Source organism: Temnothorax nylanderi, unplaced genomic scaffold, assembly GCF_030848795.1.
Source record: "Temnothorax nylanderi isolate EJ_2023f unplaced genomic scaffold, tnyl_v1.0 TNYL_tig0136_pilon, whole genome shotgun sequence".
NCBI classification, from domain to species: domain Eukaryota; kingdom Metazoa; phylum Arthropoda; class Insecta; order Hymenoptera; family Formicidae; genus Temnothorax; species Temnothorax nylanderi.
Window position 1 is genome coordinate 230,247 of NW_027249198.1, and position 27,796 is coordinate 258,042.

The 27,796-nt window shown below is 39.9% G+C and overlaps 3 protein-coding genes across 5 annotated transcripts; 2 read left to right on the forward strand and 1 right to left on the reverse strand.

Annotated features, from left to right (window-relative positions):
* Positions 1-7,058: 7,058 nt before the first annotated feature.
* On the reverse strand, positions 7,059-12,785 carry LOC139777038 (uncharacterized). 2 transcript variants are annotated; one of them, XM_071714191.1, is made up of 6 exons: positions 11,524-12,785; positions 10,257-10,786; positions 9,790-10,044; positions 9,107-9,337; positions 8,588-8,839; positions 7,059-8,195 (listed from the first exon to the last, which is right to left on the reverse strand). In XM_071714191.1, the coding sequence occupies exons 2-6, from the start codon at positions 10,681-10,683 to the stop codon at positions 8,050-8,052; spliced, it is 1,311 nt and encodes a 436-aa protein (XP_071570292.1). In that variant the 5' UTR covers positions 10,684-10,786; positions 11,524-12,785; the 3' UTR covers positions 7,059-8,049. The 2 variants fall into 2 exon arrangements, with proteins under 2 accessions (XP_071570292.1, XP_071570291.1); XM_071714190.1 differs by having other exon boundaries at positions 9,107-9,340; positions 11,524-12,779.
* Positions 12,786-15,448: 2,663 nt separating this feature from the next.
* On the forward strand, positions 15,449-22,949 carry LOC139777033 (caveolin-3). Of its 2 annotated transcripts, XM_071714186.1 has the most exons (4): positions 15,449-15,670; positions 17,448-17,536; positions 18,139-18,318; positions 19,049-22,949. In XM_071714186.1, the coding sequence occupies exons 2-4, from the start codon at positions 17,450-17,452 to the stop codon at positions 19,244-19,246; spliced, it is 465 nt and encodes a 154-aa protein (XP_071570287.1). In that variant the 5' UTR covers positions 15,449-15,670; positions 17,448-17,449; the 3' UTR covers positions 19,247-22,949. The 2 variants fall into 2 exon arrangements, with proteins under 2 accessions (XP_071570287.1, XP_071570286.1); XM_071714185.1 differs by lacking the exon at positions 15,449-15,670 and having other exon boundaries at positions 17,134-17,536.
* A 575-nt stretch (positions 22,950-23,524) lies between these two features.
* On the forward strand, positions 23,525-27,531 carry LOC139777032 (glutaryl-CoA dehydrogenase, mitochondrial). Its single transcript, XM_071714184.1, has 8 exons — positions 23,525-23,774; positions 23,886-23,918; positions 24,931-25,299; positions 25,601-25,730; positions 25,831-26,050; positions 26,274-26,503; positions 26,899-27,059; positions 27,172-27,531. The coding sequence occupies exons 1-8, from the start codon at positions 23,708-23,710 to the stop codon at positions 27,237-27,239; spliced, it is 1,278 nt and encodes a 425-aa protein (XP_071570285.1). The 5' UTR covers positions 23,525-23,707; the 3' UTR covers positions 27,240-27,531.
* The last annotated feature ends 265 nt before the right edge of the window (positions 27,532-27,796 follow it).

Here is a 27,796-nt window from a genome sequence, read left to right on the forward strand (position 1 = left end):
CGTCGACCAAGTGGATCATTAGCGAATATTGAATCCATGCGTTCTGTTCTCTCAAATTTTCATGTTTACGTTTAAATGTTTTTCTCGTTTTCTTATATTTATTTCTCTGTTCGAAGTCAGCGAGTTTACGTCGCGCTGCGATTTATATATTTTTATATGCCATGTATATTTCTTCATTATTTTCGATTCAAACGCAACGCGTTCGCTCGAATGTTCCGTACAGTTTAATTCCTCGACGTATCGATTTTGATGCAGGCTCGGCGGAGAAATGACGTATGATAGCGCAACTAAGGCACTAATTATACGCTATAAACATTGCCATTATCCCGGCATAAGTGCTCCCACCTGGCCTCTGAACAATGTGACTGGACACGGAGACCTTTGCGGGATTTGTCTTGCCCAACTCGCGCGCGAGCGGCGCGGCGCGGCGGCCGGCTTAGCGAAGTGTCGCAACGCAGCCGCAAACGAGCGAAATTATCGTTAACGGTAAAACTGGCGACATAAATATTCGCGGCGAACAGCCGGGGATCTAAAATTAATTCTCATTATCCTACACGGCCGTAGCCGTGTAATCGCCGAGAAAATTCACCGCCCCATTATTGTATTTTTGAACCGATCGCCATACACAAACACACCCACACACACGTTAACGTTTACAGCCAATCAGAGTCTTTCTTTTCGCTCCTCGTATGTTTATCACTAGCCGACTAGCGACGGTAGCAGTTCTCCATGAACCTTAGTACATGTAACATGCGCTCTCTGAATAAAGGAAAGATCTCGAATAATCACGCCTCACAGTGAACCCACTTTACTCTCTCCGTATCAGACATAACAGTGGTGTCAGAAGTAAAGGGTTTATAATCGATGATAGCTACGAACGAGCAAAAATGTCGTTATCAACCGAAGTTCTAGCATCGTTAACGAATGTCTTCGCAGAGGCTATTCGAGAAGCTGCGCGAATGGTTGCCGAATCGGCAACAGGTGCCACAGCCGGTACCACGGCTCAATCAAAGCCACCGTTATTTAATATTGGCGAATTTCGTTCTTCGGATGGTGTCACCGTGGAAGACTATTTTAAATGCTTCGAGTGGGCACTCAAACTAAGCAAAATTCCGGAAGAGCAATGGGCCAACTTCGCTCGTGTTCACATGGGAACTGAGCTCAATCAGGCACTCAAGTTTCTGGTAAGCCCAAGGTCGCCTGAGGATCTCACATTTGAGCAGGTACGAGATACGCTTAAAAATCATATGGATCGCGCAAAAAATAAGTTCGCAGAAAGCATTCGATTCCGACAAATCTGTCAACAAAAGGGTGAGACAGTATCAAATTTCGCTCTTCGATTACGCCAAGGGGCAGTTTATTGCGAGTACGGAGAATTTCTCGATAGAATGCTAATAGAGCAATTATTGCATGGCCTCGAATCCCGCGACATGTGCGATGAAATTATAGCAAAAAAACCTGCAACGTTCGACGCAGCGTTTGATATCGCGCATACTCTTGAGGCAACGCGACTTACTGCTAATGAGGTTAAGACCGCGAAGTTGTCAGTCCCTGACCTGAAACTACGCATAAATTAGGGTACTCTCAGCCAAAGAAAAAGAATAACGATAAACAACGGCGCCAGAGATCATTTTCGCGTAACCGTCAGCAGCAGCAGCATAAGCAGGACTCGTCACAAAAGAAACAGGACCGCCCTTGTCAAGGATGTGGAAGGGACCATGCACGAAGTCAATGTCAGTTCCGTGACGCCGAATGTCACAACTGTGGTATTAAGGGACATATCGCTAAAGTGTGTCGATCAAGGAATAATAAGAAAACCGATCAAGTCTCCGACGCACTCGTACCAGCGGAACACGTCGACTCAGTCCAATATTTCAATAAGGTCAATGATATCGGCTCCACCAGCGTAGCGCAAAAGCGGATGATCAATGTTTTAATCGATGGCCACAATTTAAAAATGGAATTGGACACTGGAGCACCTTGCGGCATCGTAAGTAAAAAAACGTTGCGCACTTTTAAACCATTTTGTTCTTTGCAGAAAACCGACAGACAATTTGCCAGTTATACGCTCCACAAAATCAATTGTATCGGACGTTTGCCAGTTAACGTTAAGGTTGGTCAGACGACTAAGGGCCGGTTGTTCCAACCTTTTGGTAAACTAACTAATAGTTAAATCATATATATGTCTTTGTTTATCCTTTACATTAGACAAAGATAGACACATGATTTAACTATTAGTTAGATTACCAACAGGTTGGAACAACCGGCCCTTAGAGGCTAAATCTATATGTGGTCGAAGGCGATTTTGACACGCTCTTTGGACGAGAATGGATTACACATTTCACTCATGAGATAGACTTCACAAAAATCTTCTCAGCGCCGGATAAGATTCACGCGGTATCCACTACACCGCCCCGTCTTACCCAGGAGCAGGAAAGGCAATTAGAGCAACTTTTAGATCGCTACCAGGATGTATTCAGCGATGTGGCAGGGAAGTTAGTAGGTCCACCTGTCAAATTACACCTAAAGCCGGAGGCCACGCCAGTATTCGTCAAAGCGCGAGAGATACCGTTTGCACTTCGGGATGCTTACGCAAGAGAAATCGATGCGAAGATATCATCAGGTTTCTACAAAAAAGTCGAATACTCCGAATGGGCGTCCACCACTCACGTCGTGACAAAGAAAAACGGCAATTTACGTATTACGGGCAATTATAAACCGACACTTAACCCGCGCATCATCGTAGATGAACAACCAATTCCTAAGGCTGAGCAAATATTTAATGAAATGAAAGGCGCAAAAATCTTTTGTCATCTTGACATTACAGATGCTTACACACATCTACCGGTCGATGAAGAGTTCAGTCACGCGCTCACGCTAAATACGCCAACTCACGGCTTAATCCGACCTACACACGCAGTCTACGGAGCTGCAAATATTCCGGCTATTTGGCAACGACGCATGCAGTCTGTCCTAGAGGGTCTCTCTCAAGTGCGTAATTTTTTCGATGACGTCGTAGTTTATGCCAAAAACTTTGCCGATCTAATGGTAGTCTTGGAACAAACGCTGGAGAGAATACGCTCTCATGGTTTACGACTCAATCGGGCGAAATGTGTCTTCGCAACTCCTTCCATGGAATTTTTGGGTCACAGGATCGACGCTCAGGGCATTCATAAATCCGACAAACATATAGAAGCTATCCGAGACGCACCAAAACCCTCAACCCCAGAGGAACTCCAATTATTTCTCGGGAAAGCCATATTCTACAGTGCATTTATTCCGGATCTTTCGACGAAAGACCGACCTCTTCGAAATATGCTTCATCAAGAGCCTTTCAAATGGACACCTGCCGCAGAAGAAGCATACCAAGATATTAAAAAAGCATTGATATCACCTCAAGTTCTTATGCCGTATGACTCGTCACTCCCTCTGCTTTTGGCCACCGACGCCAGCAAAACGGGCCTGGGTGCCGTGCTTTCTCATCGTTTAAGCAACGGACAAGAGCGACCGATAGCATATGCGAGCCGCACCATGACTGCTACAGAACAGAAGTATGAGAAGTATCCCCAGATTGACAAGGAAGCGCTTGCCATCGTTTGGGCAGTGCAAAAGTTCTTCTACTATCTCTATGCTCGTCATTGGATCTTGATTACGGATCACAAGCCCTTGACTCAAATCTTTCTCCCAGAGAAATCGTTACCAGTTCTATGTATCAGCAGAATGGCTAATTATGCAGACTATCTCGCTCACTTTGACTTCGATGTGATGTTCAGACCTACGAAGGAGAACACTAATGCTGACTATTGTTCAAGAGCCTCACTACCCTCGACGATTAACGCTATTCAATCTTCTTTGTCGCTGCAAAGGAGAGAAAAGATTGAAGGAGATGGATTCGATCACTTCGCTATGAATAGGACTACCCCAAAGGTCCCTGGGAACGCATCTACATTGATTATGGGGGCCCCGTCGCTGGGATGATGCTACTAATTGTTTCCGATGCATTCAGCAAATGGCTTGAAGTCAAGATTACCAACTCGATGACAACAGCGGCAACCATCGCCATACTTCATAACTTATTCACAGCCTACGGTGTTCCTACCATCGTGGTATCAGACAACGGAACGCAATTTACATCAGCTGAATTTAAATCGTTTCTACAAACAAGCGGCGTCAAGTATCACAAACTAACGGCGCCTTATCATCCATCCACCAATGGACAAGCCGAACGAAGTGTGCAGACTGTTAAAGATGCCCTTCGTGCCATGGGAACTTCCCGGAACACGCTGCAAGCAGACCTGAACAAGTTTCTCCGTCACTATCGTATTGCACCGCATTCGACTACGGGACAATCACCATCGCAGCTCTTCCTGGGTCGAACATTGCGAACACGTTTGGAACTTGTGCGTCCTGACGACGTCTTTACGAGAGTCACTCAAAAATGGAATGCACAATACATTCCAACATTCCGGTCATTCAAACCAACTCAAATTGTGTATTTTTTTTCAGGAAATCCCAGAATGGACAAATTGGTTCGAGGAACCATCGTAGCTCGTTTAGGAGAACTCCACTATGAAATTGAATATAGAGACAAGCGGTTCAAGCGCCATGTGGACCAGATTCGGGGATATTCAGAAAACCCGACGGCAAAGCAATCTGATCTTCCATTACCTGTGGTGAACAACGAAGAGAAAAGCCGTCACGTGCGATTCTACCCGGATCCTCCAAAAGCTTGCACACCCCTGAAACCGAGGAATGTGGAAGCATGTGCTTCTCCATTGTCACGCCAAGGCACTCCGATTCCGTCTACGGCGGCTCCAGGAACTCCTCCACCGGCAGCAGCAACACCTGAAGGCAACGCAGTGCAGAATAGAACCGCCGCACCCCCGGTTTTTCCTCGGAGATCAACGCGGAAACATCGCTTCCCTGATAGATATTCTCCGAGTAAATGTTAACGAGGTTTTCATTATGAGGGGGAGGAAATATTGTATTTTTGAACCGACCGCCATACACAAACACAGCCACACACACGTTAACGTTTACAGCCAATCAGAGTCTTTCTTTTCGCTCCTCCTATGTTTATCACTAGCCGACTAGCGGCGGTAGCAGTTCTCCATGAACCTCAGTACATGTAACACGCGCTCTCTGAATAAAGGAAAGATCTCGAATAATCACGCCTCACAGTGAACCCACTTTACTCTCTCCGTATCAGACATAACACCCATAAAACGCGGAACATTTATATTCCCCGCGAAGTATTCGAAGCGACGGCGCTTGCGTCATCGAGCACGAGGAGCGAGAGAAAAAAAAAGGAAAGACCGTAATGCTAATATAAACAGTTACTTTCCACGGCCTAGATTCGGCAAGTGCACGCGCGAACGTAATTCTAACAATTCTTCGCTATTTTATCTAACGTAATTTGTTATTACCTCGCTTTCCTTTTTCTGAATCTCTCTTCGAAGAGATTGCTGCGATTAACACACAACAGATGCACGTGACTCTGAGAAATTTAACTGAGAAGGCAAAGTTTATATATATATATATATATATATAAAATATAAGTCAGTCTAAGGAAAAAGTAATGTCGGGGATCTGTTTTATAATATCTTTGTACACCAATACCAATATCAATATCAATACCAATATCAATACCAATACCAATACCAATACCAATAATATTTCCATTCTTTGTACAATATAATATTTTTGTTTTTTTATATTTAATATATTAATTAACAGGTAATATTTAAGATAATTACAGCATAATATTTTTTTGTGTCCGCCATGTCTGCTCTACATTGATAAATATTAATCTAATATTTATTCATATCGATAGATATATCAGTCCGTAAAGGAAATTGCGTTGGCTTGCGCGCTCGCCGGTTTCCCAGTTAGTGCGAACGCGGTGTAGGTGATTGGCGAGCCTATTATGTCACAACTCCTAGTTGCGGTGGCAAGGTAGAGCCGTGAACCCAAGAACACAGCCGGCGGCACGTTGCACAGGCGCACGTGACCGGTTCTCTCCGCAGGTTTTCCCTGGCATCTCACTCCCGCCTTCTCACCGACTTTTCAGTCGGGATAAACGTGCGTTCTCTCTCTTTCTCTATCTTTCTCTCTCGCGATAACTCCCATGGAAAACACGCCCGTTTCCCCGACGCCTTACGCCCCGTATTATGTTCCCGCCGCGTCTCGGGACCACCTTGCAGCCCGCGCGCTCCGGTCCCCGTGTTTATCTCTCGGATGCAAAATAGCAATCTGTGTTGCACCGTTATGCACGCTCACCTAGAGTAATACGATCGGAGCAACGCGGAAAGATGATATTACTCTTAATGCTCGGAGATTATTTATTCTCAGTTGTTATATAATCATCCGGGAGAGAGAGAAAGAGAAAGAGAATGAAAGAGCGATATTATTTTTATACCGGAATTAATGTTTCTTCGTCGAGGAAGCTTTTTAATATTTTCTCTCCATCGATAATTTTAGATGATACACGTTTTCCCGCAATCGTGTTATTTCCGCATGCTAAAATAGCCGAGCGCAAGTGTCGTGCCGCCCATGCTTCATTATTCGCGCGATAATAGCGCTTCCATGTATACACAAACAGGCTCGTAGAGAGAACGCGCGCGTGTGTACGAGCACCGTTACACGGCGTAGACAATCTTATCTAAATATTTGCATATCATTGCGGAATTTCAGTCCTCCCCGTCTCATCCGCACGAGGTAATCTCTTATTTCGATTTTATCTGCATTACGCAATCGCATTCCAGCTGCGCGCCGCTTTCTGCGGGGGCGACGCGAGAGGGTTAATTTAATTTACCCCCCCCCCCCCCGTCCGACGGATCCCGTTGTGTCTGATTAACTTGTATTGTGACCGTTTTAATCGGGTCCGTCCGGATGCCGAGTCAGACTCGAAAGAGTCTTCTCGAAAGGGAAAGAAAGCTTCGTAGGGGGGAGAAAGAGAGAGAAAGGTTAATTTCGCTATATATAAAGAATTATATCTATCTGCAATAATATAAAGTTTATATTTAGATTAAATATAGGAACTTTCCCCCCGTAGCACATTCTATGCAAAATATATTATTTCTTTATTGCTTATACATTTTTCTGAAAAGAAACATACAGTAAGTACAGTTTGATTAGGATGAGAAATGTCACTTCGCTAAAATGTTTCTCTTCTACCGGTACTCACTTACATAAATCAGTAATTTGTTCAATAGTAATTACATGAAAATCGCATACATAATAATTTTCCCATTGATCGGTATTTATTACGCATAAGAGAAGTTATGGTAAAATATATTCAAATAAATTAATGTAATATGTAAAGTTTATAATATATCATATATGATATATATATGTATATGTTGCAGGCATAATACAAAATCAGGCATTTTACAAAAAGCCGGCATAACGTCATGCGTGTACCTACTTATAACGCATTATTTAGATTTCGCTTAAATATTTGAGAAATATAAGAGTTTGTCAGTGCTAAGGGAAGTAATTTGCTGATATGTGTGTACAGACAGTACATATGTAGGCGAGGGAGGGGCGTAGCTCCTTCCCCGCATAAAAACTAATCTAACTCCAAGCCTATTTCAACCAAATTTCAGTTTTAAGTTTTAGAAATAGGCTTGGAGTTAGATTTTTTATGCGAGGGAGGAGCGGAGCGCCACGCGCCCACGCATATATTTACAAATTGTTTTTATTATATTATGTACAAGAATCTCATTTCTAAACTCTTCTTATCTAAAATCATTTCTAAACTATTTCTTATCTAAAAATCTCGTTATTCCGGCTTTTTGTAAAATGCCTGATTTTGTATTATGCCTGCAACATATATATGTATATATGTATATACATAACTCAATATTATACATATAACGAGATTTATCATATATTAATGTATTGGCTTATTTTAACATAACTTCCTCGCGTGTGATATTAAGCGTCGTTAATTAATATATATCACAAATTTCTTATAGGACATCCGTAATGTATTAATTATTTATGGCAATATAAGTAATTAAATTATTTATTAATTCGATTAGCATATTATTTAAAATTCCGATAAAATCCTGCAGTCAAGTTTTTCGTGCGACGTGATTGGCGGATATTCCCGCACTTGTTATTGCAGCAATCTTCATCAGTGAAGTAAGAATCACTTTCAGAATAGTCGCACGAGGACCGCGACAAACGTCCTTAGAACACAAGAATAAATTTATAAAAGAGAGAAATGTCATATATATGTATATCTATACAAAGTATCTACACTAATACATCTATACAAGAGATGTCTGTACATGAGTTGATAATTATTTAGTTAAAACATTTTCTTAATAATGGTGGTTAAAAATAATATTATTCACAATAGTTAATAGTAGTTAATAATTAGTTCCGAGTAACAGATTGGAGTAATTAAATGTCTATAGCTTTCGCAGTAAAACAAATAATTCAAATTACATCGTAATTAATAAAATTATATACAAAGAAGAAATTATAAAGAAGAAAAATAATAAAAAGTTATACATTATTACATGGAAAGTAGTCACGATTATCGTCCATAAAAATTTAAGGTGGTCTTTGAACGTACTTTTAGAAAATATTTCCGCTGTTTGTTTCGAACCCTCCTTATTTTTAACTGATTTCTCGATTACCGAAGACGTTCCGATATTACGAAGAAGTTCCGATAATCTTGTACTCGTTGAGGCTCTCGTTCTCTCGGATCTGTGTTTCAACTTTTTTTTCTTTGTAATTATGAGCTCTCCACAATCCGTACAGCCCGAATTGCAGTCGTTGCTGTTACTGCTAGACGAATCAGGAAACCAGTTTTTCATGAAGTCTCCTATTAAAAAAAAATTGTGTAACAAGAATGTATGTAATAATAAAATCAAAAATAACGTATAAAAGTATATTAGTACTTGAAATAAATTAATAAAAATAAATTAGCTTGAGCTATATATATCCCGAATTGAAATATTTAATATGTCTAGTTTCTGGAAGTAAAATAAATAGTCGAAAATCTATCGCGTGACAGTCATAATAGGTCGAGTGTTATAAGTTAAAAAAATGTGGATTCAAATGTACAACATGAAATTTGTGCGTAACGTACTCTCAGAAATTTCCGCCACTACGTTCTTCGGAACTTTCTTACTGCTGATCAGTTTCAGAGTTCTCACAGTTTTCGTTGTTTTTAGGTTTTTTGAAATTCTTGCCGATGTCCTCTTCTCGGTTTTTGGTATTCGTTCCTTAGGTGTATACAGCTTGACATTACGTTTTATGTAGACCGACTTACGATCGCAACTGCTGGAGGACTCGGGATAGCAGCTTTCCAAGGCTACTTCTACTACAAATTTATATAGAAGCAGCGTGTGCTATTAACAGAGTCTTATTACATTAGTCCAATGAGAAATAATCTTGTTAATTTGATATAATATGTCATGTTCTTGATTTAATAAAACAAGTATTTATTTTATTAACACTGTTATACCAAGATTGCTGATATAACAAGATTAATACTTAATTATACCGGAAGATACTGATATAACAAGATTATTTTTCCAATTAGATTTAATGCTGTTAATACATCATTTTTTTCGTGTATAAAGTATAATTAGATAAATTAGTTTTGATCTGCCGTATTCAACTAAACTCATATTTAATTTTTGGAGTTAAAACAGTCGAAAATCTGTCAAATTAAAGCTATGTAATCGCGGATAGTATTATAATTAGAAAGAATTTTAAGTAAAAGTTTTGAATTACATAGCGCTTTACGAATGTGAACGTGTAACGTACTTTTAGGGAATCTCGCCTTTTTCTTCCTTAAAATGTTCATAGTGAATAATGAAAATGATTTCGCAGTTTTCCGACTTCCGTTAGACGTCTTCCTGAAACCGTTCGAGGATCTTACGTACAGTGGCTTGACTTTACTTGTCAACTTGCTTTTGTTCTTAACTGTATACGTATAGAGTGCGTAGTCGCATTTCGCGCAACCCGACTTGCAGCTGCAATTATCGGAGGAATACGGACAGTAGTTGACAAAGAGTTCGCCTGTTAGAAACAAATATGTATACTTTAGACCAAACACGAAATACAAAATAATTCGGCAAATTGATCCGGATCTCTCAGATCGGCTAAACATTTGGTTCTCGGAAGCGAAGTGGAATTACGAATAATAATTACGGATGTATGGTAGACAAGTATTATGATTGAAAACTGTGGATTGAAATTTCTAGACCTTACAACACGAATTCGAAACATACTTTTGGATTTCGTTACGGTCTTCGTTACGGTCTTCACTACGGAGACTTCGTTGGTTTCAGGCGATTTCGTATTCTCCTCAAATGAGTTAGATGTCTTTTTAAAAGGAACAGACACTTCAACAGAGGAAGACCCCTCGAAAGAAGAAGACACTTCAACAAAGGAAGGCCCCTCGGAAGAAAAAGACTCCTTTGCATTCGGGAATTTTTTCCTGCGCCGTCTCTTGTAGGCGCATTTCTCTCTTATTTCGGCAAAAGCTCCATAATTACACTCTTCGCAGCCACTTGCGCAGTTACAACTGAGAGTTAGAAAAGACGAGTCGGCTGTCGATGGGGGTAAATAAGGCCACAAGGGTAACAAGGAACTTTCGGACGAACTCTCGGCTTCATCCTTACGTTGCTGCGTTCTCTCAGCGTTCGTCGATTCCATTTTTCTGACGTAGCATTCCCGGCGTGTTGCAAATTGTACCGAATAATTTTTGGACAATTTTCAATCCTCTACAGTTGCGGAAAAAATATGCCTTAGAATAATTCTGAAAAAGATGGATAACATTTGTATGCTGTTTACGTTTGCAGGTTTGAAGTAACGCGACGTATGAAATGGTTTGATCCCAAATTACTTCATATTGTTTATGCTTTATTGCGAATAATATAATTTTGTGGAACAACTATCGAAAGGAATCAAATTTTAATTGCAATAAAACTTCTCCAGCACATCACATATCGAAGTTATAATATGCCAAAATACACTAAAATAGTCCTTTTTGCAATTTTAACTGTAAAATTGTGACGTGGTAGAGCAACTTAGCAAACGGGATAGTATTCAGCGTTTAAGAAACTATAAGAAACGATTATTCTCGTTCTTGTGTTCCAAAAAAGTAATTTTTTGTTAAACAATGTTGAACATATATATGCATTAAGAAACATGAGTTTACTTTTAAAGAACGGACGCCGGATGAATCAATCGGAAGGAATTTGCTTTAAATTAAACAAGACGTAACGTTCGCTGGGAGCCATTTTTTATAATTTGAAGGCACAAACGATCGAAATAACTGTTAATTGTTTAATAACGTGTTTCTTGCGTAATAAAGAAAAAAAGAGTTTTATTTAAAATACTTAAATTGTATAAGCAATATTAAAGTATCTAAAAATAATTGTAATAAATAAATACTTAAGTCTTAAACAATAATAAAGTATCCAAAAATGATTTTAACACGAAGTAAAGTGAGACAAGGGAAACAAATACGATACGTAAACAAAATACTCGTACCTCGTGAAGAGAGCAATTTCTCTGATTTATCTATCCAATGTGTAGCACAATTTATCCGTAATATATCAGGCCTTTCGTTTCACAGAGCTCTATGACATGCAAATAAGTGTTATCACAACTGAAACGAGCGAAGCGGAATGATCTAGACAGGCATCGGCGAAGACGAGGTGCTGGCACGGTAACGCTCGATCGCACAGTGATTCGAACTGTTTGATTCCCGTGTTTCTTACATATGTTTGGCATCCTCACCTTTCGACATGGTATATTTACAGAGGATATGTATCGCGTGTCGCGACAGAAACTAATGGCAATTCGGTCTCCTCTGTGTTAAATTATAAGTTTGCGTCTTAAACTTTAGACGATCTATGTCGATTCGTGTCGGAATTCAGGATATTATTATTCTATTTATAATTTTACGTGCCGTGTAATTCGTGTCAGTCTGCATTTCGAAATGACTGAAGAACCAGAATACTTATGTATTTAAAATACCCATGTATTTAAAATTAATATAAGAATAGCCATGAGAATATACGTGGAAAGTTTCTATCCCTGAAGTCCGACGTGTGAATTTAAGGTGAACTTCATTGTTCGCGTCGAGAGGAGAATACCTCGTCCAATGTGGATGTTTACGTTCCAACGGAACGCCTATGTAACGATTCTAGCTTGATAAACCGTCGATCGTTGACCAAGAGCCACATATTATGACGATAACATCGTGATACCTCCGTCGATAGCGCCGCGAAATAGAAATATCGTGATCGTGAACGCGACGGGCGTGTGCGCGCGATACGCGGAGTTATGCCATATTACAGATCATTATGCAACGCGCGCGTATTGACGCAATTCAGATCCGATCTCGAGCACGAACCGATCCATGGGAAATCTTGAATTACACGTTTTATATATTGGCCACCACCACCGCCGCCGCCGCTGCCGCCGCCGCTGCCGTCGTCGTCGTTGTCGTCGCTACTGAGGGAATTGAAAGGGCCGTCGTGATTGCGATTACGTTAATTTCTTCACTTATGATAATGGCACAGGGCGGCCTTGTGCTCGTAAATTTTCGTTTCATAACCGGAGGAATTACATATTGACACGGTTGGCGAGTCCGGCCGCGCCACGGAATAACTAGATTTATATACATTTCGTTATGGCGCCGCGACTAACGTACAGGGTGTCGAATAATCGAACCACGGAGTGGCGAGTGATGATTTTTCGAGAAACGTGAAGGGAACTGATTGATTTTGATTTTCGAAAATCGATCTTATGTAAAAAAAAACAGTCAATTGTGATTCTTTAAAATTAACTCGAGAGAAAGGTAATCTAAAAGAGAAGTTAATCAATCTTGATTTTCAGAAACTAATTTCTCTCCGAAAGGACAGATTAGGTAATTTTAATTCTTGATAATTAACATGTCACCGAAGATTGATCTCACTTTCTGGGAACCTACCTTCTGCTTTCGATTGTACGAAAATGTTCTCTCTCCGACATTTTGCACACTCGACGTTTCGAAAACATATACCCCGAGCGCTATTCGGGACATACAATTTTACCCGATAGCCCTGAATACGAGGGTGGCGAATGTTTACGATGCCCCGTGGGGTGCGATAGAACGGCGTGACTCAGCGGCTATGGGGATGACGTAAGAAAATGGGGATTTCATAGTCTTCTAGCAAGGGCGGCGAGAAGACCGAGCACTTTATCCTCTTTGTCAGTTTCTCCGTATTCTCTGTATAATATCTTTTATTTTTAGTTCTCTATTTATACACATGCATTAGGGAACTGAAGGAAAAAGATTGAATATATTTTTAGAATTGAACAGTAACCTTTCGGAGTCAAACGACATACGATCGTTCTTAATCCACTGCAAATGTTCCACTGCAACCTCTTCATTTTTTCCAAAGAAGATATCATCCATTTAAAATACAGAGTGAAACAATAAAATAATAATAATAATAACTTTGTTGAAGTGAAAGAGATATGAGATAATATAATGTAATTAATATAACATAACAAAATAGTAATAATAATAATAATAATATAACGATAAATCATATGTGGAGATACAAAACTTCGAGTAAAAGCGGTGTTATGGATTATCACGCGACGTGTCAACAGAATCGCCCGAAGAGGCGCTCGAATAAATTTGGAAAATTGTGGATGAAACATCGGCGCGCGAAATTCCATCGGGGATTAACGTCGAACGGATCGCCGAGTGAGATATACGCGAATTACCAGGCGGGAGAATCGAGGTGCGGCTGCGTCAGCTGCGAATTCTCGTTCTCGCAATTCCCGACGCGGGATCACGAGGGGACGAGGTGATTGTATGGCACTTTTCCATCTATAATACGACAAAAGTGCGCACCCGTTATGGCTCGTGACGGGACGCCTGTCGTGACTGTCGTGCTTACGCAATTGGGCTCCAGACCCGATTTAAGCGCCGGAATGTCCTTCGCGACACCCCAGACGTCAACCTCCATTCATGTGCATGTCTCCCCCGCTCCGTTATCCGCAGATCGAGCCGCTACCCCGCATTGTCCGCGTTGATCCTCGACGATCTCCGTCGGAATCGACAGCGACGAGACGCGTGTCTCGTGTCAAAAATCGTAGCAATCGCCTCTCGAATCCTTTTGATCGCGATAACAACGTGAAAAAAGGGTAATTACGTATGTAGTAATGTCTAAAAGTTCCCGGCTTAAGGATAAAATGAAACAATCGTTTTTATTTTTCAATATAATCACTCTTTATTTTGATAAATTTTTTTAAACGATAAATTAATTTTTCTATATCGCAAAAGAATAGTTTAACATTGCGGAGATCACTTTTTCATTATTTGGTAAATTTTTTCCATGCAAACATTAGACTTTCGAACATTATTTCTTATTTTTAAGTGTTACGGATAAAAATAAGTATTTTAAGGATTAAAATTCAGAATAGTTTTTATTAGTATAGAAAAATTAATTCATCACTTTAAAAAATTTATTGATGTAAAGGTTGATTATATTGAAAAATGATAATAACTGTTTTTATTTTTTATATTCTTAGGCTGAAAACTTAAATACCTTACTACGTATGCATAATTAAATGTACTGCATAATTAAAAAAAATCTGAACATGAATCTGATATGAATAAATCTGATATATGAAATACATTATACAGAGTCTGTTATCTTTTTATACGTTGATCTTTTATAGAATGTTACGTAAGACATGACGTAACAGGAAAGAGTGAGAAATAAACCAGTTTTGTTACAATTGATGATAATAAAACGAGGACTTTTTAAATTAGTTCATATAAATGTATTGAACGACCGTTTTACACGATCTGTTGGTAAAGCTGCGAGTTAATTTCAACGTGTATACCACTGACTCCATCTGTTGACTGTAGATGGAAATTTCAAACGTTCCATATGCTCTGATAATTAAGCGCATATTATTATACTTATAATCAACGATAATAGCAATTGCTTTGCGTCACGTTAATTATCGCGCTCCATTAATATCGAATCATCACAACGATGAATCGGAAAAAGCATTTTTTCCCCGCGCAATCTTCAATTTGAATTTATGACGAACGAAAAAATGAATGAATAAATTATCGTTCGCTTATTATACATACTTATTATACATTTGTGAAAAGTGAAATTTGACGTAAAAATATTGCTTAAAGCTATTTAACAGTTAATTTAACAATTAACTTTCCCCCAAAATATTACACTATGACACTTTTTACAGTAACCGTCGCAGTATTTTAATTTTTGTCTCCACTTTGTGTTATATTACTGCAATAATATTTTTTTCTTACGGCATCGAAATTACGTCGCCCGCGCGGGCCGTTCACTTTCGTTTTCCGGGGTGGTTGTACCCCGTCGCATCAACAAACACCGACCGGCCGCGAGGGGTTGAAATCCTCGGCAGTGCGCAGCCGCGCTGACCGCTGTCCACTTCTCTCTTCCTTAGATTTCCCCGGATTATTCCCCTGCCATGCTTATACCCGCGTAGCGCCCAAGTGTACCACGAATACTGCTCTACTCCCGTAAAAGTGAAGCGACGCGCGTGTGTGCCGCAATCCAGGCAGTAAGGGTTCCTTCCAGTATTTCACGATCCACCGGCAAAATAAGGGGCTCCAGGGTGGCGAACGGCGAACCGAGTGAGTATATATCGTTTCCGCGAGCGCGCTCTCTCGAGGACGAGGGTGGAGGATCCACCCTCGGGAGATCCCGTGTTCTCCAGATCTCCCGAATCCGCGGTAGCGTGCCGTCGCATCTCAGTCTCGGTAGATCGGCCCTCGCGGTGGAGAAACGGCGTCGCCGGAAACAGGGGGAGAAGAAAAAAAAATAGAACCGGATTCCTCGACTTTTTTTTCCGTCGTAATGCGCCGAGACAGCGAGTGATTAAGGACGAGGAGTAGCGAGTCGGAATAGAATCGCGGAAATAATTGATGACGCGAAGCAGGTAATTCGATCGGCCAAGCTCCACTTTGTGTCTTTGTTGGACACCTAGTGGCATGTGTAATGGAGGAATTTATTATTAATTGGATCGAGAATCGCGTGGGAGTTCTCCCGGGGAAGTTTTGCGTTAACTAAAACCCGAGAACGAAGTAAAAATCCCGCGACGAGGAAGAATCGGAAACAGTCCGAGACTCGGCGGTTTCTCGGTACTTGAAACTTTTCGCGAGTCGATAATCGCGCGTAGCGTAAAGCGCAGATCGCGTCCGGTCGTTATTTATGAGAAGGGGGAAGAGCGGCGATATAGATACGATCTGCAACTTTTCTGAAGGAAGTAGGACAAAGTCGCGGTATCGTAATTTCTGGTCTACGTCTAGCTTCCGTTCAGGCCGCTTCTACACCCCATAATTCGCGCAATTTTTTACAGATTCGCCGAGAAATTATTTTTTACCCTCTTGTCACTGCGACAAAACATACGTGATATATTGTTCTTTTCTCGAAAAAAGAAAAACGGAAAAAATATCAAACAGTTTGCTTTCCTGCCTCTCATGACTTTAGTCTATAAATCTAGTCTAATTAAGTGATAACATGTCTGCATGTCGTTCAGATAAAGAAGCACGAAATCTTTTTCAGTTCATTCAATTGATAGGGTTATTTTTTTAATTTAAAAAGTTTATATTAATGAGTATATATATAGATATATGTATTTTATACGATTTTTTATGCTCTAAGAGAAATTGTTTTTGAAAAGAAATATATGACGTCGAAAATTTATCTCGGAGCGGCATTGCACTGGCATTGCAATCGTCCTCGCAGGGGGCGACGTCGCGACGCCACGTGCCTATAAAAAAATCCGCGACCTCGTCGCGCAATCCCGCTATAGAATCCGGCCGAGTGCAACAGTTGAAGTCAAGGCGAGGAGAGTTGAAAGTGTAGCCCCGTTGCGTCTCGAATCGATAGCCCGCGATTACGGGAAGGTACACGCTATACAGTATACGTAAATACGCGGCCCCCCAAGTCCGCCCCCGCATTCGGTCGCGAGATCGGCGAAGGCTCGTCGCGCGTCACGGAGGAGGCGATCGCGCACCCTTGATCGCAACCCTATTGTCCTCCTCCTTATTTTCTCGATCGGGGGCGGGTAATTCCGCTTGCTGACTCCGTCGCACAGCCAGTGTAGCGCGCGAATTTATTATTTAACGGGAATAATCGATGGTTTATGGATACGTGTACTCGGGGTTACGTATCCCTCGCGATAGTCGTCATTTTCGCGATGGTGACGCGCCGCGTGGCAGGGAAAGCCGCTCCTCGTCCTCGTCTGCCGCCGCGAGTTGGCGGCGCGTGAAAGTCGCGAAAAATCAACCCAGGGCGGAAATAACGAAAGCGTGACCACTCGGGCTACTAAGCGGGGAACCATGCTGGGGAGATTCAGGAACAGCTTCCGCTGCGGCATGCCGAAATGCCCGACTATCCGTATTCCAGGGATGGAGAAGCCGGAGTCCTCCGCGGCGGCCGAGAGCGCCGAGGAGCTCGAAGATCGGGACCCCAACAACCTGAATCAGCATCTTCAGGTAAACGGAGCTGCCTCTCTCCACGCGATCGATGTATCAGAACTTGTACTTGTCTTCGCAAAATTTTGCACATTGATGAAAATTTGATATGCGGTGGAGTTTTTTTAATCAACGGAAATGAATGGCACGCGTCCTTGAAGTCTGTTTCTCAATTGCATGATGATTGTTTCATCTTCTCATCTCCTACAAAGCACGTAACAATCTATTGCATTACGTATTGCAAGTTCCAAGTTGGAACTTCCAACTTCGTTACATAATTTAATTATTAGAGAAAACGATTAATCAAGCTTTTTCTTGTTCACACTTTTTGTATTTTTAAATTGTCGGATTTCTAAGCGACAGCGTGAAGGGAAAAAGCTGAAAGCCGCGAACCACATTTCTCCGCGAAAATAATTGAAGATCGATGGTCAACGACGTAGACTAATGGGACTTTAGGCTGACTATCGCGTTGCTCACAGTTTTGCCCGCGACAAAGTAATAACCGCCGCTTATCCCCCCCGCACGATCATTCGCATGCATGCACCGTACCGTGTCGAATTAAATGGCGCGATTGAAGCGCGATCGATATCGATTTTACGCGAGCGTGAACGCATCGTACGCAGGTGATGTGGGACGACGTGATCGGCGAGCCGGAAGGAATTCGAAGTCCCGAATGCGCCTGGCGGCTCAGCGGCCACTGTTTCCGGCTCTCCAGGGGATGCTGCTACGTACTCCTCTCCGTTCTCATCGCGCCTCTGCTCGCCCTGTGTTTGGGTTTCACATTCGCCTGTCTCGCGTTTCAGGTGAGTCCGATAACCCACCTCACGGCGCGTCCGTGTTCCCACCGATTTCTACCGATCGATTCCGGGTGTATCCCGGGTGTATCACGATTACGGCGAGTGGAAAACGTCACGCGTCGCGTGCTATAGCAAGATTGATTTAAGATCGCGGAACAGCAATTAAAACGTCATATTCATTTTCAATTTAATTAATTTGTCTTAATAAATTTAACGTAAATGATTACGTTTACACAGAAAAAAAAAGAATATTCCTGATTTTAAAAATATCTTTAATTTTAACGTGGAAATGAGATTATATTGCGTTAAACGAAGAAAACTTGCTTGAATAGTCATTTTATATAGTTCCAAGAAAAGAAGTTGAAATAAAAAGTTGAAATTGTTACAAGAAGATTATAGATTGTTGCGTATATACAAACAATGAATAGTTAATTTGAGTATATAAGTTTTGACACTTTCTTCTGTACATTAGATACCGATAGTTTGAAGAAATTTAATATTTATTACAGTTATAAACAAGACGGACAATTCCTTTATCCTTTTTTGAGATGCGAAATAATTATGGAAAGAATTTAAATTTTCCCTCGAATTTAATTTTTCTCAAGCTTTTCCGGGAAAAATCTGAAGCAAACGGATCGCTTTTCGTTCCTTAAAATTTCGACAGTTAGTAGCCGGTCTCGTTCGACTCTCGTTAAACGATTCATATATATTCTTCTACCCTTGTTATTCCTTGCAGCATATATGGTGTCTCGCACCGTGTCTGCGTGTGTGGAAGATTACGTGCGCGGCGACGCGAAATTTCTTAGCGGCGGTGACGCAGGCGATCGTACGGCCGATCATGGAGGGGTTGGGTTACCTCTGCTACAATATCCGCGTATTCAATCAGAAGCTACCGGACGGCCCTCACCAGAAGGAGGACCTGCTGATCGTGTAACCCGGCGGCGGTCCCAGCGGCGCCAGCGGCTTCGACGGGCGCCCCCCTTCACCGTCGAGTTCGCGTGCGGCAGCGACTTTCTGCTATCGCAGTTTCCGCATCCTTCTGAATACAAACGCGCCGCGATGCAATCGCGCAAACCGTACATGTCGGTAGTGTTATAGCGTTTAGAGTTAAGCGGCGAGAGAGGAGGCGTCTAATCAGAGATACTTGCGATACTTGCGAGACGTCCAAATGAGGAACATATCACAAGTGGGATACACCATAATTTTTACGTAATATCTTAATGTAAACATCGAGAAAACGCGGACGGTCTAGGATAGGCGAGGAGGACACAGCGACATGCGCATCGCACATAATCGGGGCGGTATATTTTTGTAGCTCATAGTTATAATGGCGCGTTAAAGAATTTTTTTCCGTTAAACTACCTGCAATATAGCGTGCAATGAGCCGCTGTTAAGTGTACTAGTGAGTGTAAAGGTCTCCCGTGCTGGCCTTGTAGGAGGTATAATAATTTTAACTCGTGCGCATGTCTCGGGGTGGACGTAGATCGGGAGTTAAGAAGCTCGAGTAGCAGGCCAGTCGATACTTTACACGGGCCAGTCTTTTTTTGTTTACCTTTTGTCGTCCACTCGCGAATCCAAGACGAGAGAGAGGTCTTGGTGCTTCGTCAGACGAGAAGATAATTATTATCCAAATGAGAAGTGATCTGAATACGCGGGCCGTCGAGCGGGATCCGTTTAGTAAAATATTAATCTAAAATTCCAATTTAATTGGGAATATAAATTATTAGGGAGAAAATGCATACGAGGAGAGAAATTATTAATAAGCATATAAATATGCAAGAGTACATGTTTATTACGTCGCGTCGAAAGCAAAGAACGCAAAGAGGGAAAGATCTGTCCACTTAATTTCTGTACAATCGTACAATTAATATTAACGCAATCAATGTTTCTCGATAAAACGATAAGCGTAACACAGAGCTGTACTTTCAATACTCTACATGGCGTAAATTTGTCATCGTTACCATCCTAGCATGGTTTTTCTCTGCATTCTCAGCCGCTGTAGACGATTGTAGGCGGAACATCAAGTCCCAATAACATTATCACTATCTCCACTCTCTCAACCCACACCGCTCATTCCAAATATTTCAATAAACTCCCACACGTCTCAATATAGCTCAAAACAACCTCATCAATCCAATTATATAGGTATTATAGGTAGGGGAGACCGGGGCAAACTCGACATCGGGGCAAACTTGACACTAGGCTTTTTGCCAATTTAAATCTATCGTAGAAACTTGCCTTTCCTACTGTAAATGCGTCTTTATGTGCCAGTATTATCAACGGAATTTGGTAACATTCTGAGTTATTGTGTAATTTTTAACGCGACATAAGCGTTTTTGATAGTGAAAAGTAATTTTTCTGATCTCTCGAAAATGTCTACTCTTTCATCGAGCTTTACTCTTGCGAATCTACCGGTAAGTGATTTTGATGGGAAATTCGATGCTTTATACGAATCCGATAATAGTTTTTGCATATTTTCAAAATTTTTATATTTTTAGAGTAACAAAAGTAAAAAACGACGTTTGGGGCAAAGTCGACACGCTGTTTTATTGGCTCCCAATAATAAACGATGCTTGAGATGCAGCTATATGGCCCATGACAAATGTGTGCGCACGTGTAATCGCGAATTTACTTGCATAAATTGTTTTTCAGACATGAGTTTAGATGAAAATAATTGAATGTTCAACCATTTTTGTTCTCATTATTTCCAATGATTGTTTTACTTAATTCCAAATTTTTGTACTTTCTAAATACACGATAAACAAATGTATATTTAGTTTCAGACAATAAAAAATAAGTTCCAGATCAAATTGTGTCGATCAGGCAAAGTGTCGAGTTTACCCCGGCATTTTTCAATTTGAAAATTTGTCTTCGCGTCACTTTTCCTTTTCTGGGGGCAAAACTAAGCGACGTACAACAAAATTTCCTTAAGCAATTTTGTACCTGAAGGAACGCTCTTTAAATGTGTACCATTAAATTTGCTTGAAAATTTTAATTAATTGTTGAAAATTGCCTTTGAAAAAATTGTGTCGAGTTTGCACCGGTCTCCCCTACTTCATATTAAATAACATATAAATTTGTAAATTGTTAGTTGTTTATAGTTATATGTCTTGCGTTACATCACACAAAATCAACACATTACATATAAGACGCTACTACAAAATGCGTGATATACCATAAAAACACCTTTTTAAAAAGTATAAGGGCGCCAAGTGTTTACGCCCTATTATAAAGTATTTAATGCAAAAGAACTCGTTAATGAGCATGAAAAATTATATTTATCATGATATTTAATTCTTTTATTATTAAAATCCCTATTAAAACAATATAATATTTTGTCTTAAAAAACTTGGCGTTGCTAAAGAAATATCCATGCAAATGTTTCATGTGCATGTGTGAAGTTCGTGTGAATGAAGATCGAGTTTATAATTTAAAATGTGAACAGATATATGTGCGAAGTAGAATTAAGATTTGCATATACGCACACATGACCTGCAGTATTATTTTATAATACTGAATTATATAATGTTATGTAACGAATTTTTGAATTTAATATCTATAATATATATAAAAACGATTCAAATAAATTTTTAAATTTAGGATTAAATATCTGCAGCATATATGATGACTTGCGAATCTATATCTATACAGATATAGTGATATATCTGGTTGTACATAGGACAAGATTAGTCACATTAATATATCTGGCTATATATGACTCATATATAGTTGTATATAATGCTATATCTAGTTATATGTAGGGTGCACTACTCATATATCATTTTATCTGGCTTCACATACATTTATATACGATTAGATATGGTGCTATATCTGGTTGTACATAGAACAAGATTAGTCACATTAATATATCTGGCTATATATGACTGCATATATAGTTGTATATCATACTATATCTAGTTATATGTAGAGTGCACTACTCACAAATCATTATATCTGGCTTCACATAAAATTATATACATTTATATACAAGTAGATATGGTGCTGTATCTGGTTGTATATGGGACCACTGATTGCACATGTGGCCATGTATAATTAGATATGACCCCATATAAAAACATATATAATTATATATATACCAGATATAATTATATATGATTATATCTAATCATTTTTTCCCGGATAATTTAAAATGTGAACAGATATATGTGCGAAGTAGAATTAAGATTTGCATAGATATTTATTTAGCAACGCTAAGTTTTTTAAGTCTAAATATTCTGTTATTGTAATAGGCATTTTGATAATAAAAGAATTAAATATCATGATAAACACAATTTTTCATGTTCATTAATAAGTTCTCTTGCATTAAATACTTTATTATTCTATTAAGTATGACAGAAGAATTAAATTATTTATGTGAGAAAGGATTAAATTTTATAATATGTATAAAATGCTTGGCACGATGTCTGATGTCACTACTTTTATAACAAATATAGATTAAAACAACATTGTTTCGCGCAATAGCTACGCGCAATACGCGAACACTTGGCGCCCTTTTTTTACCTTTTTTAAAAAGGTGTTTCTATGGTATTTTCCACAACATCGAAACTTAGGAGCTGTACATACGAATCTTCTGTAAGAGAACTTTTGCAAATAAAATGTAGAATTTACACGAGAAAGGTATCTTCCCGATTTTGCACTGCAAAGACACGAAATGTTGAGAGTCTTTATATAATTCAAACAATTCAGACAATCCACCGGCGAAAGTCATATGTGTATATATATATATATATATATATTGTTCATATAAACAATATTTGTTATATAAACTATAATAAGTGAAACAGAACATGATTAAGCTACCAAGATCCAGCCCGGACTTTATAAGCAATTTCTTTAATTGATTATATTATAAGTTTTTTAATTTTGAAAATTATATAAAAACAAAATATAAAAAATTCATATAAAAAATATTTTTATTTCAAAATTTTTTTATATTATATACATCTGACGCAGCGATGACCGAATTGTAATTAAAGTCGCAATAATATATATACATCATATATCTGACTTCCTGGCCATTATAAAGATTATGGATCTCTTGATAAAAAAGTTTGGGAACCCTTACTCTAAACTCTAAAAGACCGACGGCCATTTAAACTTGCCTCCGAATTGTCGTGGAGCCAATCGCAGCCAACCGCTATGTAAAGTGAGTAAATTCTCACGATGCTCTCGGCAACAGCTGACTAGTCATCGACTGCTGAATAGTCGAGGCCAGTCCACCGGAGGTATTGAATGAAGTATTTATGTCGAGACACTTGTTCGAAATCTTGATCGCTCGATGTGGGCGCGCCTTTAAGCGCGATTGATAAGAGAATTTTTTTTAACGAGATCAACAAAGTCAGTGTTTTGTCGCTATCATCAGTCGTTGCTCAACATGGCGAGCCATATGCAGAGATTGTTGTTGAGGACCGGCCGTTTGTGTCGCGTTAATTCCACGAGGCGTATCCTTTGAAAATCCATTAGGGACCTAACCGACCTTAGGACTTAGGACTCTTCGTTAGATCATGTGGTCGTATCAAAACTCGTCGTATTCGTCCTTAAATCCTGATCAGAGATCTCCGCCTCAGCCGCACTCCGAGGGAGACGTAAGTCACACTTAATTGTAAATCATATCTATAAACATCAGGCAGATAAAAGGCAGATATAGCTTCTTAATCATGATACGTGATTTGTACTGATCTATACTGATGATCTACAGCCTTGACGTAAAATGTATAGATGGTAGCACGATGCAGAGGCGCGACTCAGCCGGTAGTTCATTCTGTCGACATTACGATTTCGCTATCTCATCTTTACTGCTAACTGATAAAAGATGTTTACCGTTCTATCGTTATATTATTATGATATTACACAACGTATGCTGTCTATACCAGGGTTGGGCGTTTACGCGTAAAATATAATAATCTACATCTACATGTATACAATATAAACTATGTAAATAATGAATAATCTATGGAGAGGATCATTGAAGATTCATATTTCGTCAGAAATATGGAAATTTATTTATAATTTTAAACTTGGGCACAATTTTTAGGATGCTAGAAAAAATTAACAACGATTTTAAACATTTTGATTTTATATCTGCGAAAAGAGAAAATAAATATTATGTATATTGTGTGTTTTGCAACTGTAAGCTAAACAATGTACTGCTTTTTGTCGTTTAAAAGTTTATAGAGATCAGCGTAGATAATAATATTTCTATATTAATATTATGCATTTTTATGCCAGTGTACAATTAATAAATAAATTAAAATGCATCTAATTTAAACTAGTCTAAAACTTTTTATTTTTGTAGGACTGTTTGCAAAAATACAGTTCAAAGAAAATCAATTAATCAATCGATCATTCAATTTATAATAATTTACATTGTTTATATTGTCTACATAAAATATTCGTGTAAACATAACGTAAATAATCCATGTAGATATATTCTTTATGAAAACGGCACAACCCTGATCTATATAATAAATTTTGTAAAAAGTATAATTCAAAGAAGACGTTCATTTTCGTAAAAAGAATATTCAATTGCCTTAGAAATTAATTCAGGCGGCGCGTACTTTTGATCGAAAATTTGAATGATTGAATTTCGTGGGTCAGCTGCCTTCAATTGGGAGGATCCGTTCGAGTTGGAGTCGCAATTGACGCAGGACGAGATCCTGATGAGGGATCAGTTCCGTACCTACTGTCAGGAGCAGCTCCTGCCGCGCGTAATTGAAGCGAATCGCAAGGAGCATTTCGACCGGGAGATTATCAGGCAGATGGGCCAGCTTGGGGTGCTGGGCTGCACCATGAAGGGTTACGGCGCCGCCGGGGTGTCCTCGGTGGCTTACGGGCTTCTCGCCAGGGAGATCGAGAGCGTCGACAGCGGGTATCGATCGGCGTTGTCGGTGCAATCCTCCCTCGCAATCGGCGCGATCTACATGTTCGGCAGCGACGCTCAGAAAGATCGATTTCTGCCTAAAATGGGTGTGTGCAAGCGGTTTTTGGGGGTAGAATTACTCTTCCCAGTTTAATTTCTAAAACAGATTCTAGAACTTTGTACAGTAAAGTATTCAATTATTTATCTCCGAAAACTGTACGAAAATAAAAGCGACGGGCGGAAATAAGACTTGATTTTTACTTATGAAAATTAGATCGATAACAGATTTATTAATTTAAATTAATTATTTTAAAAACATTAATATAAATTGGCTAATAAAATAAATCTAATGGAAATTAATTCCAAACATTGGAGCCGTAAGCGATAGCTTTTTAAAGTGTATTTCAGTTTCCGGGGAAAAGATCGGTTGCTTCGGCTTGACGGAGCCCAATCACGGTAGCGATATAGGAGCGATGGAGACCAGAGCCATTTACGATTCCGAGAAAAAGGTCTACAAATTGAACGGCAGCAAAACATGGTTAGTTCTCGCAAGTACTCTCCGCCGTTCAAAAAGAAAAGATATTTTCCCGCGAACGAGCATATTATAGTACCTAATCAAAATGTCGAATCTCGTTTAGGATCACAAACTCGCCCATCGCCGACGTGTTGATAGTATGGGCGAGATGTGATGACGGTCAGATCCGCGGGTTCATCGTCGAGAGGGAAGCTGCGGGTGATCGATTATCCACTCCAAAGATCGAGGGAAAGTTTTCTTTAAGATCGTCCATCACCGGCATGATCCTGATGGATAACGTAATCGTGCCAGAAGAAAATTTACTGAATGTTCAGGGACTCAGAGTAAGCCTGCTAATAACCAGAGAAATTTCTTCTATATATTATGGATTTTTATTTAACAATAGTCAATTGACGACTCATTACCGTTGACCGTTAATTATCGTCATCGGTTGATATTTCTAAGAATATATTAAAAAAGAAGTTAATGACTATAAAAAACGGGGTCGTCACACGCGATCGTGTTCTGCATAGCTTAGGATATATAATAACAGAGTACTTGCTAAAGGGACCGTTCAGTTGCTTAAACAACGCACGGTACGGCATCGCCTGGGGTGCGTTGGGTGCGGCGGAGGCCTGCCTGAAGATCGCCCGATCTTACACCCTAGAGAGGAAACAGTTCAAAAGACCGCTGGCGGCGAATCAGCTCGTGCAGAAGAAACTGGCGGACATGATGTGCGACATCGCGATCGGTCTTCAAGCTTGCCTGCGAGTCGGTAGACTGAAGGACGAGGACAGGTAAAATGCGCTTCAACTCGAGCGAAGAGCCGATGATCTAATCCGTTCCCGAAGACAGATAGAGTTATTGCAATATTTTACTACTCTTCTAGGAAGACATATATATATAATATTTTAATGTTCCCAGATCAATCACCCTTTTTTCACCCTTTTTACATAATATCATTTACGATATTAAATCAAATATGAATATACATATAATAACATGTATACGATATATATAATAATAATGATATATATCATATAAAATTATATTTGAGTATATATTATACATGTTATATGCATATTAGCGATATAATAATATTATATATCGCTAATACATAATATACAACTATGTGCGTGTAACAAGTACGCGCGCGTATAAGAAAGGCAGGAAATGATTTCATGTGCCGTAGAGCCGCGCCGGAAATGATTTCCATCATAAAGAGAAACTCGGCCGTCAAAGCGCTGGAGATCGCGCGATCCGCGCGAGATATGCTCGGCGGAAATGGGATCTCGGACGAGTACCACGTGATCAGGCACGTGATGAACTTGGAAACGGTCAACACTTACGAAGGTACGCGGAAAAACGGCGATCGTTTAGCACGAGTCGTATTTTAGTCGTTATAATGAATCGCGGCCATTCGAGACTGTTTTCGTTTCTCCTTTTTTTTCTCTCTCTTCCACAGGTACAAACGATATTCACGCGTTGATTCTCGGGAGGGCGATCACCGGTATCGCTGCGTTCTCGGGATAAGCGGGACTCAAGTGACCGAATGATAAGACTGTCTTTGTACGTGCCACGTGGCCATCGATTTTCACGTTTACAAGCGTTCGAGACGCTTATGCTGTATTGTCACTGTCAATTTTTTTTTCCTCTATGATCATTAATTAATTACTTTTATAATGAGAATTTTTTTTTGTACATTTTAACGCTGATGTATTAATATATATCTACTGATATATTGAACAGCTAAAAAGTATTTTTGTCTTTTACAAAAGGTTGAGGGCCTAATAAATTTATTGCACAAGATCGATACGAAAAAAAATGACGATAATATGGTGTCTCCCTTCCTCTTTCCTCCGCTATTCCTCCTCGCATAACCGCGCAATCTTCTACCTCTGCATTCGGATCGCCGCAATAAGGCTTTAATCACTCGATATACTTTATTGCTCGTTTATTCTCTACTTTACGTTTTAACAATTTCATGGTGTGTGCTCTTTCAATATGCGCCGTCACTCGCTCTCTCGCTCTCGCCTTTCGTATCCCGCCGTTCACGCCGCTCTTTCATTCGTTCGCGATTAGCTATATGC

Coding starts and splice junctions, on each gene's coding strand:
- LOC139777038 (XM_071714190.1), bottom strand. CDS start 10,683: ATGGAATCGACGAACGCTGAGAGAACGCAGCAACGTAAGGATGAAGCC. Junction 10,045..10,256: donor GACCGTAACGAAATCCAAAA/GTATGTTTCGAA, acceptor TGTTTCTAACAG/GCGAACTCTTTGTCAACTAC. Junction 9,341..9,789: donor AAAGGCGAGATTCCCTAAAA/GTACGTTACACG, acceptor ATAAATTTGTAG/TAGAAGTAGCCTTGGAAAGC.
- LOC139777033 (XM_071714185.1), top strand. CDS start 17,381: ATGCTGGGGAGATTCAGGAACAGCTTCCGCTGCGGCATGCCGAAATGC. Junction 17,537..18,138: donor ACCTGAATCAGCATCTTCAG/GTAAACGGAGCT, acceptor CATCGTACGCAG/GTGATGTGGGACGACGTGAT. Junction 18,319..19,048: donor TCGCCTGTCTCGCGTTTCAG/GTGAGTCCGATA, acceptor TATTCCTTGCAG/CATATATGGTGTCTCGCACC.
- LOC139777032 (XM_071714184.1), top strand. CDS start 23,708: ATGGCGAGCCATATGCAGAGATTGTTGTTGAGGACCGGCCGTTTGTGT. Junction 25,731..25,830: donor TTGAACGGCAGCAAAACATG/GTTAGTTCTCGC, acceptor AATCTCGTTTAG/GATCACAAACTCGCCCATCG. Junction 26,051..26,273: donor TGAATGTTCAGGGACTCAGA/GTAAGCCTGCTA, acceptor TACTTGCTAAAG/GGACCGTTCAGTTGCTTAAA.